At 34.9% G+C, this 17,352-nt stretch overlaps 1 protein-coding gene across 1 annotated transcript in view; it reads left to right on the plus strand.

Moving 5' to 3' along the window:
- Positions 1-1,395: 1,395 nt before the first annotated feature.
- Positions 1,396-17,352, plus strand: part of LOC128997243 (protein fem-1 homolog B-like) — a 49,324-nt gene continuing 33,367 nt past the window's right edge. Inside the window, exons 1-6 of the mRNA XM_054422855.1 lie at positions 1,396-1,830; positions 8,402-8,579; positions 11,400-11,603; positions 12,253-12,414; positions 14,155-14,347; positions 15,780-15,926. Coding sequence (XP_054278830.1) covers positions 1,705-1,830; positions 8,402-8,579; positions 11,400-11,603; positions 12,253-12,414; positions 14,155-14,347; positions 15,780-15,926 — 1,010 coding nt within the window. The 5' untranslated portion in view covers positions 1,396-1,704. The remainder of the gene's footprint in view (positions 1,831-8,401; positions 8,580-11,399; positions 11,604-12,252; positions 12,415-14,154; positions 14,348-15,779; positions 15,927-17,352) is intronic.

Below are 17,352 nucleotides of genomic sequence, written 5' to 3' on the forward strand. Positions count from 1 at the left end.
GGAGGTAAATCCGGGGGTAAAAATCTGGACGTACATTTTGAGCTGACCTCATGAAGGGGGTAAAAATCCGGGGTTAAAATTCCGCCCGTGCACTCTAGGTTTTATAATTTGATGTGTTCTGATTAAATTCACAACCGTGAAAATATATCGTACGCTTCCACCTTTAATCTGTTGAACTAATGTTGTGCAACTCAAAAGTTCGCCGGAATTTTACCCCCTGGCCCTGGTTTGTGACGTCAATATCGCCCAGGGGGTAAAATTCCAGGGGGATAAAATTCCGCTACCCCTATCAAAGCTAACTAACAATATTTCTTGGCTTAACGGTTAGTAGGGTCTATATGGTTTTCCTTTTTTTTATTTTTTTTGTTAAAATTATTTGTGTTGTTAACTATGGGAAAATATCCTAATACTGTAGCGTATTACGGACTAGACTGACTGTTTGTAGAACTGTACTGACTGAACCTGAAATGAAAATGAAAATACGAAATTGACGAGAAGAGAATAAAAATAAGTCAATCAAAGACATTCAAAGTACATGTGCTACAAACATCTATCTAAGAAACAACACGGCATTGAATAACTTATTTCAGAATGTTTTATTTAGGCATGTGCGGAAGGCAAGTCGGGCTTATGCAGATTCGTTACTGTATTAAGTGTTTTGAAGTTAGGTTAGATTAGGAAGGTAAAGTGTAGGTTATAGTGAACCGAGTTGATAATTTATATTACACACAGGCAGTTGTTGTGCTATTAAAATAGTGTGTTAAACACAACGAAATAACGACTTCTAAAATACTGCAAGCAATAGACTAGTCAGTAGACTTACAAAGGTAAATAAAACTTTAAACTGCCGTAACTCCGTTAATATTTTGTTAGCGCGGAAACATTTTTGCACCATTATTTTAAGCTAAAAATCTAGTTTCTGGTGATATATAAATCTATATAGGTTCCCATGGTCACTTTCGTCACAATAATTACCGAATTACCGGTATCGCGTATTGTAAAAATGTGGTTGTGGTATATTAGGTTGGTTGTGTTTAATATCAACTCATGTTGAATATCCAAATGTAGAATAGAGTAACAATCTTCCTTTACCGGTATTCGTTTAATGGAAAGAAAGAATCATGCAAATTAGATCACACTTCCTAAACACTTAATTTGTTTTGGAACAAAACTATTTACGTATATAGGTGAAAATATATAAGTAGTAAACTATTTCTTAAAGAGGTACTCTATAATCAATGGGTTAGGTTTCCTGAAATTATGTTTTAGATATATTCCCTTACTACTGCGCGTAAACAGTAGTCAGCTGATTCCAACCAATGTCTGCTAGCAGATTTGGTCTTTGGGAATTTGGTACAGTATCTTCGTTTCGTTTCATGGGTTTTCCGCCTGAAGCGAAGCAAAGCTAAGCTACCTTGTGGGCAGAGACAAACAACAAAGAGCTGTTGGGCTGTCTGCTGTGTGTGTTGCTGTTTGGAAATTTTACATAATGTCTAGTTCCTTTGCGTGTTATGCTCGAGCTCGGTAACTTAATAGTTTACAAGATAATGTAGTTTTCTAGCTGGGATTAGGCCTATTGCTCTTGTGTGCAATTGATTAACTACAATGTGTTTCTAAATCTGTTCTGTTCAAAGGCCATTGTTTTTCGGTGGAAGTGCTGTGAAATTGAATTATTTACTGTTTTATGCATAGAAGTTACTCAATATGACTGAAATAAGCCAGTCTCTGAAAAATAGGGTTTACTACGCCGCACGTGATGGGATGGCTGTTACTTTGTGTGCTTTATTGTCGGACAAAAGTGAGGACGTTGTTAAAGAATTACTTAATCAGGTAAGATCATTATTAAGTTACCTAGCTTTATATTTTAGTTAGGCCTAGGTAGGCCTAGGCTATATTTCTATGGGTCTAGGCCTAGGCCTATCCTTAGTGACTTTGTCCCGCGAAGATTAGATAGCTAACAGCAAATATAATTTTATTTAAGTTATAGAATGATTAGCCTTTGTTACATAAGATGTGTCAACTTAAGAACCCTTTCTAGACACACTCCTACCCTTCTGTTCCTCAAAAATATAACATAACTTAGTCCCTACCTATATCTAGGCTACTTTTCTTTGCTTCAAAATTCAGGCTAACTTATTCAGAAAGGCTGCGTTTACATTGGAAGCACGCTTGGGTAAGTTACATGGTGGTGCACGCTTGCGCAAGCGTGCAGTTGCCGATGGTGTGGTTATACAAGAGCAGAGCAACTAAGAACAAGTGGTCGCCCCCCACTAGTCATAGTAGATCAGGATCACAGATCAGTCAAAATTGAGATGTATTATTAAGTAAGACTCCGAACGTGTTGGGGGGAACGGGATACTGTGGGAGTCGATGTAATGCTTGTATAATGAATTATTTTATAAAAAACAACTAACTTATACCGACTAAAACTGTATAATTTTAATAAGCCTAGAGGAGCTTAATTTTTTCATCATAAGTTTAGCATTATTACAGGTCTATTTTGATAGAAAAATAAAATTCAATGTAGGTATTTTGATTAACAAGTTAAAACTAATTTGCAAATATCGTACAACAGTAAAAATGCTGTAACTATAAAAAATAACTGTATCAACCAACGCCTCGGTATCCATTTTGAACAATTAAACAACTTATAACAACACATAAATTAAAAAAAACAACAGTTTTCAGATACGTACAACCTATGCTACTTTGTCAGTGAACCACAACAAACTGAGGCACGCTTGCTTCAAAAACAAATTTATTTGTTTCGTGATTTGAGAAGCGCAAGCTTGTCCCTGCGTGCGCTTGCTAGCGGCGAGCACTGTAACCATGACTGGACAAGTCGCCACCAGTTTCCAGTAATCTGCTACAATTTTGTTTCAAAGGGCAAGCTTGGAAAAGCGTACGCCACCATTTTACTTGTCCAAGACTGCCTTCAATGTAAACGCAGCCAACACAGTGAACCTTTTTAACGAGACCCTCGATAACAAGTCATCCTTGATAACAAGTGTAATTTTTAAATCCTCTAGAATTTATTTTACCCCTAATCACACGTTCCTACGTATTGAAAACCTCGATAAGAAGTCAACCTTGAAAACAAGTCTTTTTTAATAATTCCCATGAGAGTCTTGTTATCAAGGATCTAGGCTACTGTATTTCAAAACCTCAGACATATGGTAAGACATGTAGGCCTACGGGTTAATTGTTTGCTCACAATTTATCATTAACTTAGGCCAGGCCTATTCCTAGGTTTATAGTAAACATTAGATCGGATGAAATTACTGGTAGCCTACAGTTACTTAACCGGGCTACGCTAATATCGATTGAATTGGAACTATTGATTGAAAATAAGTATCGATTAAACTTAATAAGTTAATCAATATTTTTAGCTATATAAATTATAAAATGAAACTGTCATATTCTAACCTAACCAAACTTGCTGTTAATGAAAATACCTCTGCCCCAGCACACCTGCAGAATAAGTGAATTTCCATTTGCTTGATTAAGTAGTTTAACAAGTAGGCCTACTTAGGTTTGCTGCAACAGGGAGGGTTTAAAAAGGTTTTTTGGTAAATGATAACAGTACCAGTATGTAGACCTAGTTTAGTATGAAATTAATGCATTTTCTAAATTTGATCAAAATATGTAGGGACTGGTAGGCCTACCTAATATAAACAAGCAAACTAAGTAGGCCCTATTTTTCACGCACAAATGCAGCGTGAAAAAAAACGCGAAAAATGTTAGCAGCATTAAATGTAATGCGGTATGCCACACACGGTGTGTTTTCCCGCAGTTGCGGGCGCCCATTTGTTTCAATGCTACAATAATTTTTCGCGTGTTTTCACGCTGCGTTTGTGCGTGAAAAAACGCCCGTGTGGCCGCAGCCTAACAGTTATTTATTCTCCATAAGAATAAAATAGAAATTTTGCTTTAAAGCATTGTTACGTTACGTATCATCTGAATGTCTTGGCCTCATCTAAAAGTATGCAACTTATATTTTAGCCAAATATTTTTTAGGAATTTTATAAAGGTTAAAAACTACGGTGGTTTGCCAAGTTAATACATCCATTAAAATAAAAAGTAACCATCCATGAAACTACTTTTTTCCCTTGTTGTCTTCGCCAATAGCACAATTTTTTCACAGGGTGTTCAAAAGCTTTTAGAGAAAGTGGTCCAAACCCATGTTTTGTGGATGTGCTAGGAATCAACCTGTCCCCCCCACTCCGCAGTTCGAGGACGCTAACTTTTAAGCTTGCGTACACGTACACTATCTTCTATAATAGGCATACACAGTTCTAAAACCTAGTATGCTGCAAGAATCAATTAATGTTATATTTGTTCATAAGTTAATTCAAGATTACCTGTATTGCCTAAAAATATGAACTGGCATTTTCAAACCAAACTTTGGTAAAATACTTAATCTATAAGTGAACATTAACTTATAATTAACTAGATGTTTGACTCTTAGAAATGATTCTATATTTGTTTATTTTCTGCCTGGTCATCAAATTGTTATCACTGGACTCTTTGGACTGTATAAATAAGGGAGCATAGTTTGGCATGTGAGCTTATTAGCTTTGAAAGGTTAATGTCGGGAGATATTGGAATGTAGAACTTCACTAGTAGCTAGTTGACAGACATGGGTGTGTGTTTGGCTGTCTACCTCTGGCCAAGTTTTTGACAACACACAACACAAGTACCAGTATTTAAAAACATTAGCAACTTAAATTAATACAGTACTTAGAGTTAAAGTGCTTTACTGGAGCTTCAAATCCAGCCTCAGTTAGAATCCCTCTTATTACAAATAATATAAAGGTATTTTATTAAATAAATTACATCCTTCTTGCTCCATCAAGCAAGCTTCTTAACAATTTATTGAATTAATTTATTAACTACGAAACCCTTCTTTTACACCTCGACACCTTAAATCCAATGTTAGGTAACTTAGGTCAAATACTAGTCTTTAAAATATGAGCACGCGGTTGAATTGACAGACATTGCAGCTACCCATCTTTGAGGCAATCAACAATTCAAAATGTTCCCATTACAAGATATGTTTCCTACATTTGTCTCAACATACAAAATCCAAAGCGTCAGATAAAGTCAATTTTACCTCGTTTTTTAAATAGGAGAAATACACAATACAATTTGGCTTCACTTCGTACTTTTAAAAATAGGTACCTAGCACTCACACAAACCAGGAATAGCTCTGCCTCTTTTTAATCGGCACTTTAATTAAAATGGTTTGATAATAAAGTTCAGATTAATGAGCGTTTACGGTGCTGCAATTAATTATTTTGATTATAAGCCTACGTAGCTTTTTCTTCTGAATTCAGGAACAACTTATAAACCAAACACAAGGTCTGGTGTATATTTGTTAAATTTTTAAAACATTAGAAAAACATACAGTTATGTAATTGTGTGTACAGTACCAGTAATACAAAAGTCGCTCTGTTTGTATTTAAAGCAACTTGTTAAATTTGCCATTCTACACTTGGTTCAATTGTTTTAGGCAAAGTTCCAAAATGTGTGTGGTTGTAAATCTTATGCTTGCACACGCAAAAATCAGGTCAGCTGTTATTGTTTCGACTCTGGACCCGAAATTAACTAGAAATATATTGCTGTTGCGTCTAGTTCAGTTGGTAAGGTCACCATTCTAGTGCCATCTAATCTTGTACAGCCTAGGCCTTCAATTCTAAAAATATCTTAATCAATAATCTTCCTCAAACATTAGTTTATCTAAACCCTGGCGGCCAAAATTCTTTTTATAGCTTGTAAAAATTGTCCACCACGATTTCTTGTTTGTTTACTTTGTATCTAGCGTATTTTGTACTCGATTGAAAAAAAGAAATGATGAAATATTGATTTATTTTACGCAGAGGGAATCTGGTTTTGATAACCTTTTGCTTCATGATTGTGTTTGTCTTTTACAATTAAAATCTTTTCGCTGATGTATAAAGAACACATGGAGTGTTTTGATAATTAATTATTCCCAACAATAATTATTTTGATTTTACGTCTAAAGAATGTAACCGATCAATTTGTATCCAGTCAAGAGTATTTTCTCTTGTCATAAATTATTATATCAATCGAACTTAAGATTTTTGAAAGACCTTTTAGTATTTATTTTTCAGTTCGAGTTGATTATAACTTAGGCTACATACTAGAATTATTCTAAAATTTATAATAGACTAATACAGAAGAGCTTCATACGTGTCAACCTTTTTGATTGGACCAGATCCGTTATTAACAAGTGTTTTTAAATCTCAAAACTTACCGGTAATAATTGTTGACTATCATCAACGTGTTTATACCATGGGATCAATTACCTAATTATATTTTACTATCAGTGTTTTATTTTAATTATATGAAACATTGTTCACACATTCTGCGACCCCCCCCCCCCCTTGCTGAGCTATTAAAGCGTTTGCCTTCAATTCTGTAGGTCGCTGGTTCGATCATGATGAATGATATAGGTAGGATTTTGAACCTATATATGTCAATTGCCATTTTGCTATCAATTAAGGATGCTAACCAAAAAGTCAATAGTAATTAGTTGAAAATGTTCAAATATGTAAAACAAAACTCTGGTAAAATATTTCTGCTAAATGGATTGTTTTAAAATTGAACATTTGTCTTAATAACTTACAATGGATTTTGACTTAGGCTAAGTACTTCCAGAAATATTTACTATTAGGATTGAAAAAAAATAAAGGTAATAATAGTAAAAAGATTTGAGAAAAAGTAATATAGGCTGGTAATTGAACTTAAAAGTGATCAAGGGTTTTTAACTCTAAGTTATTGGATCGACAACAAAATGTAATAGGCCTACAATTTACAATCAGTTTTAACTCAAAGGTCATTTTGTTAAATAGTTGAGTTTTCATTTTTCCTCTTGAAGGTCAAATCAAACGTGATCTGTAAGTTGAACGAAACTGATAAGAACTATTGACTGTAAAATAAACGTTAACGGCCAACCGATATAGATAAATGGGTTCAAGAATTAGAAAGTTATCAGTGAAATTATGTCACAATCACTATCACGGGAGATGTACTTATGATGAAAAGGTTGTAAAAATGTTGCAATATATTAAAAATGTTTTAAAAATAAATATTTGCCTACTTCCACCTTGAGTTCCTAGCAAAATTCTTGTTTGATGAATCAATACTCTCCGATCAATTAGTAAAACTAATAAATTGTAACACCATTGTTACTACAAAATTTATCTGTTTAAAATTCTCTGATTTAGTGTTATGATTCATTATTACAGCGCTCAGTTCTTCTCAGAATTATTGAAAAATTAATGTAACTTAAATTGAAATTAAATGGTTATTATTTGATCCATTTAGGTGATTCAAAATTGGCAGCATTTTATCACCAAGCTTAATGAGGTTGGTTGCTATATGTGGTTATATTGTTCGCCGTATAATCTACCGTCTCAAAGTCAGTAGCTTGAAACTGGACTTTGACACAACGACTCTTTACATTAGGGATTTTCCCATTCAAAAGCTGCAATAAACCGTAAAGACTTAAGAAATAATTTATCTTAGTCAGTCTTGAGCGTTGCAGGACTTTGCCTTAGACACCAGCCACTAATACTAGCCATGTACCATTGTGTACCATTGAATGTTACCTCTGTTACCTTACTTCTCTGTAGCCTAAAACAAAGCAGTATATATGTGAACGAATCATTGTACTAGTCCGAACAAATAGATCTGAACAAATAGAGTCAAGAGGATTGATATACAGTAGAGAGTCAATAATCTTGAACAATTAGGAATCAAATGATTTAAAATGTATTTTTTTTTAGGTTTTGCATATTTAACATTCTATCTTTACTGTTGAGAATACACCCTTATTTTTGTTATAGATTTACGGTTCTTTTTAATGTAAGATACAGTTTCATTTCCAACTCTATAATATTGGGCTGAACTTGATCCATTTGCACCTTGTTTAACTGTTTCAATCTCTTAAACATATGCACCAAACTATACAAAAAAAAAAAAATACTAAAATCACTATACACCACACTTTTATGTTTAGAAACATCTTAGATAGAATCAAACTATAATGCACAGCTTGCAAACTCGCTGAAGAATGCTTTAGGCAAATGAATGGAAATGGGGTGCTCAGCCTTAGCAGACGAGAATTTATTCTTTAGCAGCATTTGCTTGCTGAGCTAGTGATCGGTGCACAATTTGATTTTAATTTTTTGTTTCTTTCTTCCTTTTGGTTAACCGACGTCGGATTGTTGAGCTTTGCGTAATTGACGCTGTAACTTCATAACCTTGCCAATGTAAATTTTTCTGTTGTTATTTAAGACAGGAACGTTAAAAAAGTTCAAAAACACGGACATGGTTTTCATTTGGAGTGTATTGTAACATATTGTTTGTGTTCTAGGAAGTCATAGACCCAGAAGGCCAGAGGTGCACTCCCCTGATAGTAGCTGCCAGGAACGGACATGATAAAGTTGTCAAGGTGTACCTATCAAAGTTCTCCCTCGATATTGAACAAGAGGGCTCAGTCAAGGTGGACAGCTATGTCATCGAGGGAGCCAGCGCTCTGTGGTGTGCCGCAGGTAGGCTGTAGTAGACTAAAAAAGTGTTCCTGTGCGTAAGCTCTTCACGGAAGTTGCCGGATGTTACCAATTTTAGGAAGTCAGCCACAGACATTTTCTATTAAAAAACTGTTTTGTCAGGGGAGACCCATGTTTTGTTACAAAAATACCCCAAAGTCAGGTGGGGTTAATTTGTCTACAAATTTCTCAAAACATTTGATTTGTTGTTTCGAAAAAATACTTGTAATGACTCAAAATTGCAGTCTTAGTTCCACTAAGTCTCTTTGAGGCAAGACACTTTTGAGCTTATACATTCAATGTGATCATAGCACGATTAGTGGATCCTTTAAGCTACTTACGTTTCCTAGAGCTTAAGGTTAACACTAGGTTTTATCATAGATAAAACATACTCCCTTAGTAGATTTCTCATCCTAATGGAACAGCTGAAGAAAATTTTTTTGTTAGTTCTGTACGGTTTATGTAGAGGTCGTGTTTTGTTTACAATTTGTTTCCCGTTAATACAGTAATTTAAAACCTTGTTTAACCAAATAATACGATCTAATCATAAACAATAAATTGCCCCCTAGTTATTTAACCAAACAGTAAAGCACAAATCAAGAAATTAACCCTAAAATAATAGAAACAAAATTTCGTCGACACTAGCGCCCAGTGTGGCGTACATGAACTAGACATGAAAAACGAGCTTCAAAATTTACAATGGGATGAGAAGTCCTCTTGTGTTGGTTAGTCCATGGTTTTATGCATTTGTTGTTGGTGTATATTCAGCTCCATTCAGCCTATCATAGGGCTGTAGGGTTGATCATAAGGGTGGAGGGGGGGGGGGGTCCTAGCTAAAGAAAAAGCGAATCATTACTAAGGAACAAAGCTACATTGGTCACCTCACTCTATTCCACACTGTGAAAGAATCTGTGTTCGTATACACAATGAAAAATGTGTGTTTTTACTGTGTGAAGTAATGATCATGTCCTCTACAGCCACAGAAGGGATTCTAGCTGCGGCAGGTACGTGTATTACAAAAATGGTGTAATTATGAATTGAAATTCTGGCGCAGCCACTGGTTAGGGTAAGGTTAGTTAGTTTTTGTTTTATTTGAGTGAGGATGGTTGTAGGGTGTGGTTCATGGTAAGGTGGGTTGTTGGGGTTGGGATGGTAATCAATTATGAGAGGGGGGTTGCTGTGTATTTATTTAATTATTCATACAATATACTCATCTTGGTGACACAACACATAAATGTATTTTTGTTTAAAAATAATGGTTTTAACTGAAACGTAGAATCGCAGAAAATAGTTTATTTTCAAACATTATTTGCACGTACACAAGGATGTGAATCATTCAATAATTTTTAGGCTTATTCTTAAATATTAATGAGCAAACCATAATTCAACTCTAGTGAACAATAAAAACAAATTAAGTGTCATCTTTTGTGGTATTTGGCACACACGTCATAAAGTATCTGTTGAACATTTGTGTAAACAGATGATGCAATTTGCAAACTGATACGTCTCAGGAGCGATAAACATTGTTGTGATATGTTTTAAGTAGTTTCAATTTATGAATTATAAATCATTTTACAATTTAATTTTATGTGTTTACCAACCATAGTTGTAGGAAAAAAGATTGTATACAGTGAAGAAGCTAACAAAATTAGTTCTTAGGTTTTTTCAGCTGTTGAAAATTAAGTAGAGCTATGCCAAACTGATAAAATATTCCCAGATAATCTGAATATCCAATCAAATGTCAAAACATATCATTAGGCTAAAGTGTTCTGGTGAAAATTTTGATTTCTCCTTGAAATAATTATGAAAATATCAAAAGTTTTAGTTACAGTTGTAATTTGTTTGGACGTGCTTAAAACTGAATTTTTTTTACACTAGGGAAGTGTGATGTGTTTAAGGTGAAATAACACAGTGAATTGAGCATTAATTTTAGTGAATAAATAAAATGAGAGCAATGCCAAATTTTTGTAGATCCAGGAAGGAGAAGTATAGTTGGGTTAAGTTAAGTGTTCCTTAGCACAATGTAAACTCCATTTGCATGATGCAATTTAGTGACATTTATCATTTCATTAAGATACAGTTCTGCATATTTTATGTTGCATTTGAGGGAAGAATCACAGAGAGCTGCGTTCTGTATTTTTGTTACTGTCTAGGTTTTTAGCTGTTAACTTTCTCACTAGAATAGTCATTTATTGACTTTTCTGTCAGTTATTGTCAGTTCTAGACAGTTTCAATAGTCTTAAACAATATTTAAAATAAAAGTCCAGATGGTTGTAGATATAGCCTACAAAAAGGTCTTATAACATAAGTCTGAGATTCCATCCAATTATAATACCTTCTTCATTGAGTAACTATCTGATTACAGATAAAGTAGATTCAATTTAGGCATCTCTAGTTCTAACATAAGGAAAACTATAAGTTTTAATTGTTTGTTATCTTTATCTTTGTATTGAAGCTACTGAATACAAATCTCCTCAGGAATACTGTACTAGCCGAACTCTTTATCAATAGAGTTTAAGAAAAGAAAGGAACTGGGCAAGAGGCAGATGGTTAATACTTAAGACTACCAGCTAGTCCCACCCATTGCCTTTATCGAATGCAAATTACTTCTAGCTTTCAATCTCTAATATTTTCACCATGAAGAGTGATGAACACCCTTCAAATAATGAGGACAGTTCTGCAGTCTAGTCTTATGACTTGATAACTACGTAATCTTCAAGTAAGGGTAGAGCCTATTGTCAATGCCTATCCCCTTTCCCTATCAACAAAAATCTTCTATAGCCCCAAAGATTTCCCTTTAACATCTCAAATGACTCTTTCCAGGAGCGGGTCACTTAAACGTAGTCAAAACTCTAGTGAAAGCCGGCGCAAATGTGAACCATGCAACCCTGACCAACTCCACCCCCTTAAGAGCTGCATGTTTCGACGGACGACTGGACATTGTGAAATACCTGGTAGAACACGGCGCAGACATCCACATAGCGAACAAATACAACAACACGTGTCTCATGATTGCTGCGTACAAAGGTGAGTAAAGTGAAATATGAGGACAATCCACCTGCGACAGCTAATATGTGCTGATTTTTCACAGCCATTTAAACAAGTCATGATATGATTATTTTAAGCTGTTTGGCCAGTACAGATATTATTGCTGTGTCCCTTTGCTTTGTATATTACTGCAATTTATTACTTTTGCACCTGTGGATATTAGAACTAGTGCTGGTGTAACGGTAGAGCTCAGGGCTTCGGCCCTCGAGGTCTTGGTTTAGTAAACCAATAGCTTATTACTATAGTCACATTATCATATACTCACTCACATTATCACATACAGCTAAAGAGCTATGTGATAGTGCCGCAACCCTCTAGGCCTTGCCTGAGGTATTATGTAAAACAGTTAAGGGTTAGAGCTTAGCGTACTAGTTTGTGAAAAAGTGCTTTTGTAACATTACTGTAGCAACTTCTGATAGTTAAGACTTTTTTAGTTTGGACAAAAGTTCAGTCTCAAGCTGTCCATTCCAGAAAGAGAGTGTAACCTACTGTATTGGTTTAGATTATTTATTTTTGCTTGATTTATAATGTTTTAATGTTATTTAAAAAAATAGAGTATAGTTGGTCCACACAGATGGGGATGGGATGTTTACTCCAGTATCCAAAAGTCTGATGTTAATATTTGCAGGCCATCTGGACGTGGTGAGTTTCCTGCTGGAGAAGGGAGCTCGGACGGACGAGAAGGCTCACTGTGGCGCTACGGCGATGCACTTTGCGGCTGAGTGTGGACACTCTAGTATAGTCAAGGAACTGTTGGACTACGGTGCTCAGATGTCTAAGAATGAGATAGGTTAGTTGGAGTAACTAGCTTAAAACAATCTGCTGAAGATAAAGGTTTTCCTACTTTTTAACTACAGTAGACTCCCTCTTATCCGGACACCTTTTAACCGGACATCGGTTTAACCGGACTACACTCGACGGAAATTACATCTCTTTAACCGGACAATTTTTATCAGCACATTGGCTTAACCGAACTAGATCGACAGGATGTGGGCGGTACTGAAATGACAGTTCTCGTGGGAAAGATTTGAGAGCAGTGATCACATGTCTAAATACAATGCTCTCCTAAATTTAAGTTGAATATCACAGTAAACAGTCCATTTAACGAGTTTTTGGACGTTGGCTTAACCGGAAAACTCGTTATCCGGACTGGCCTCGGTCCCGAGGAGTCCGGATAAGAGAGAGTCCACTGTATCATTGCTATTGATTTACTATTGCTATCATAATTATCTCTATTGAAATTTTTTTTTTATAATTAGATTTGTGGTCTTCATAAGAGAAAAATAATTATTAAGTAGGATAGTAAAATTGTCAACATTAGGGCTGTAGGTTTTTAGTTAATATTATAGGCCTATATTTGGAACGCAATATTAAAAAAAAATCACTTGAATTCAGGACTAAACGCTGGCCCTAGTAGTATACTAGATTAGTACATCTTTTGCTCTTAGGTTTGTCGCACTTCAAAACAAAACAAGCTGCTATACCTGTGCTTTGCAACGGGAAGAAAATGTGACCTAGAGAGCTATTAAAGTAATTTTGATGGGTGTTTTAAAATACGACAACTCAATGATTTAGTTTGAAAATATAAACTGATTTAAAAGTGTAAACTTACTTACTTTCAAGCCCCTACTTTTTATGTTAATAGATCCAAAAGAATATGACAACATACATTAGTGTAATTGTAATAGTATAAATAGCCTTCTTTTTATAGTAAAAAAATGGTAGAAATAAGTTAGAAAACAGTTTTAAGTTATAATAAAGAAAGAATCACTTTTCGACACTGTTCAATGTAATAAATATGTACTTAAAGAATAAAGATTGTTTGAAATGAAATAAAATGTAGCAATAGCATCAATTTTTTCATATTGATGCTTCACGAATATGTTTTACCATAATTCTTCAACTTTTGTCAAGGCTCTTTACATGTATCTTACTATATAAGTTACAAAATGAAATTTTGAGCAATACTTAACAAAACGTATACAACCTTTCTTTAAAACCAAACATAACCCTCCTAAATCTAAAGCGTCACAAACATCTTTTTCGAGTAAATAAACAAACACCAGTTCATTGTACTGACCAGCTGTTTCATGAACTAAATTAAATTAAATCATGTAAACTTTGTAAGCATTCTAGGCGTAGCCCTTTGGAAATCAGCCTGTGGGGCAGACCCCTTAGGAAATTTGTCCATATCAATACTTTTCGGCAAATCTACACACTCTAAGCTTCATTTTGATGTGTCATATGCCTATATTTTTATTTGGTAAATGGCCTTAACCGTTTACATAAAATTTGATTGTATCACTTTAATAATATAATTGATTAGATCAAGATTCCAAAACTGTGTTGAACATGTGACATACTAACTGGTAATAGAAAACATTACCAAAATTTAAATTAGGCTCTGGTGTATGCGGTCACAGAGACATCTTCATTTCCTATGATTGGGCTGCAATCCTAAAAATTAAAGTAATATCAAGTCGCTTGACTGCCTCTGACCCAAACCCCCGCTGATCTAACATTTTTGCAGGAATGACACCGCTTCTTGCTGCTGCTGAAAGGACGAGAGCTGACGTTGTACAGTACCTGGTGACTAGACCCGAGGTGACACTAGAGGAGAAGATTGATGCTCTTGAGTTATTAGGAGCTTCCTACGCCAATGACAAGGACCATTACTGTCTCGTATCAGCTTACCAGTTCCTACATCAGACCATGCAGCTCAGGTTTGTCTCTAATCCCTGGTCTGCTGGTTTGATATCAATCATGATTGATTCTAGGCCATTCAAACAAATCCCTTTTTCAAAGCCTTTCTAGTATTTGGACCATTCCCTTTAACATGTTCACTGCAGTTGCGCGATGGCCGGCCGTAGCCGGGAGCAGAGACAAAGGCTGCGGAGATGAGTGTGCAAAAAGTTTTGAATTTAGTTTCATACATTAGGAGAGCTATATTATAGCATGTACTGCGTCCCAGTTGTTGTGGACGTAGTTTTACAAGAACCCAATAGATAGCAGCACTAAACAAAAATCCTAGCCGGCCCTCAGTATTGCCAAATGGAGGGAAAAAGCAAGGGCAAAGTACCCTGATATACCATAAAAGAATACCACAAAAAAGGGGTCAGGCACAATAATTTTGAGGTTAGGTTCCTTTCAAAATGCTACAGACCATTATCGTTATTCTATTCAATGTCATCAAATCCTAGCCTAAACCCCACAATATAATAAATTTGTAACAGTCCCTACTACCGATAAAATAGTAATATCTGGAAACAAATTATACCAGATTAAGAAGGACTTGCACAATAAGCGTCAATCGAAACAACATTCGACGGCAGTGGGTAACCTCAAACTGGAACAATAGTACCTAAAGCCTGAAGTGTACCTTCCAAGTACACACAGGGGTGGCAAATGAGATTGTCTCGTTAAATCCACTATGGTGTACAGTCATGATAAGATAAGATAAGATAAGATCTTTATTTCCATTAGATATTCTTTTGAATACATTGGATATGTCAGGTTACAATATATAATCTATACAATAATAAATTGAACAAAGGCCTCACCCATCTTACACAAAATCATTGCAAGTAAATTTTTTTGTCAAATATTCATCAATTGAATAGAATGCATTTGCAAGTAAGAACCTGATTACAACAGTTTTAAATTTAATAATGTCCATGTCCATGTCCATGTGCAAGGGGTAGCTTATTAAATAACCTTATGGCTAGTACAGATGGCTTTTTCATTGATTTACTTAATCTAACATGACACAGGGATGTAGCACAGCATTTCACACAACTCGACTAGGGAGGGTTGAATAACATAGATGGATGGATAGCTAAAAGTCAGATGAACAAGTGTGTTCTGTAGGTCTACTATTTAAAGGGAACTTTGACAAATAAAGAAGGTTTGTTGAGTTACTGCCAGATCAATCCACTGTAGTTAAAGTAAATTAAAATGCACAATAACTAATAAGCTTCAGTTGACGTACTGGGACTCTTCAGTCGGCTACTCAACAATACAAACCATAATAGAGGGTTCCTACGGTAAAATTACCATCGCCTTTATTTATCAATTCTGTCGACATAGAGTTCAATCAATACTAAAATTTTTCTTTTACATGATTATTCAGTTTTATTTTTGTTTCCACTGTTGTAGGTGGGGTGATCCTGAGAAACCTATCATGAAACCTACATTAGCTCCGATTCCTGCCTATCAAAACTGGATTGAATGCCAAAACCTAGAGGAACTGGAGCTCATAAAAAACAACAGTAACGCCCTGCACATGGAGTCTCTAGCCATCAGGTAGGTTAAATATTTCATTGCTAGAGTTTGAAATATAGTTGAAATATAGTTTGAAATTTCATTGATTAGAGTTCATTGAGAGGTCAGTAATCAGTCTTTTGGCTGGTGTAGGACTTACACTTTATTTGTAGTCGGGTGATTGTGGTCCAGGGTGGGTTTTATTTTTGTGTGCAAAATTTTCTTTAAAACTGTATTTTGGGAGTATTGGTGTTTTGAATTTTGCTTGGATCATCCAAGTTTATGTTATGCTAATGTTTATGTTATGTTTAGTTTATGTTATGCAAGGTAAAATGATGTTTGATAGAGTTTCACTTGCAGGATGGAACTACATATTTTCAGATTATTTCATGAGCTCTATACTCGGCTACCAAGCCATTTCTAGTTATGTTAGTTTAGTTTGTATATTAATTTTTTTTTTACTAAGTCATTCAAACGAAGTACAGTAAAGCATCGATTATCTAAAGCAGTGTTTCCCAACCTTTTTTCGTTCAGGGCACACTATCTAGAACCCGTTTGTAGTCACGGCACACTTGTCTACAAAAATATCGTTGGTTGAAATTACATTTAGTAAGTGCATAAAATACTCTTTTTTTCAATTACATCTTACCCCGTAAAACCTGTTTTTTACTAGTAAATATATATATGTGTATAATATAAAGGTGGGTTTACCAAGGTAAAAAATATAAAACTCCCGATTGTTATCTAAAATATGTACATTATTTAGTTTTTATTAAAAGGAAAGTTTTAAATAATAATAAAACATGAAGCTTGATTAAAATGTATGAATTAACCAATAATGAGTAAGAAATGTTTAATAAACCCAGGTTCAGTTCTAGTGGGAAACTTGTGCTTGACGTTTGTTCATTAAAAGTTTCTTTCTTGGACGAATGGTTGACAAGCAGACTCTCATATCGTCTTCCAAAGACTTAAGTTGAGAACGGGTTTTGGTCTTGATTGCGTTCATTGATGAGAATGCAGCTTCACAAATGTACGAAGTAGAAAAGGGCAATATTGCTTTCATGGCCTTCTTTGAAATTAACGGATACTCCTTTAGTAAAGGAATCCAAAAGGATGAAATATCAATATTAACTTTGGTTTTCTTCAGTTTTGATTCTGCTTCCGAATCTTCAACTAATTTGGAGTACTGTAGCTTTAAACCACAATAATTTTTTAAGTCAATCAGCTCACTCTCTTCATCAGTTGTAAACAATGCAGTCTTGTAAGCAGCTTCAATGAAAGGATTTCTCACCCAGTCCATTGAGGAAATATCAAGGGATGGGAAGTACTTTTTTATATTTCCTTCAAACAGACGCAGACTTTTCAAAATTAGCTCGGAAAAAGTTGAATCAATATCACAATCTTTTGTCAGTTCAAACATGTCCAAGGTTCCATGTTTTTCAATTTTAGTTATCCACATCGAAAGCTT

The sequence above is a fragment of the Macrosteles quadrilineatus genome, unplaced genomic scaffold (genome assembly GCF_028750875.1).
Source record: "Macrosteles quadrilineatus isolate MER2022 unplaced genomic scaffold, UCM_ALF_1.0 Scaffold_6__1_contigs__length_79288215, whole genome shotgun sequence".
NCBI classification, from domain to species: Eukaryota; Metazoa; Arthropoda; class Insecta; order Hemiptera; family Cicadellidae; genus Macrosteles; species Macrosteles quadrilineatus.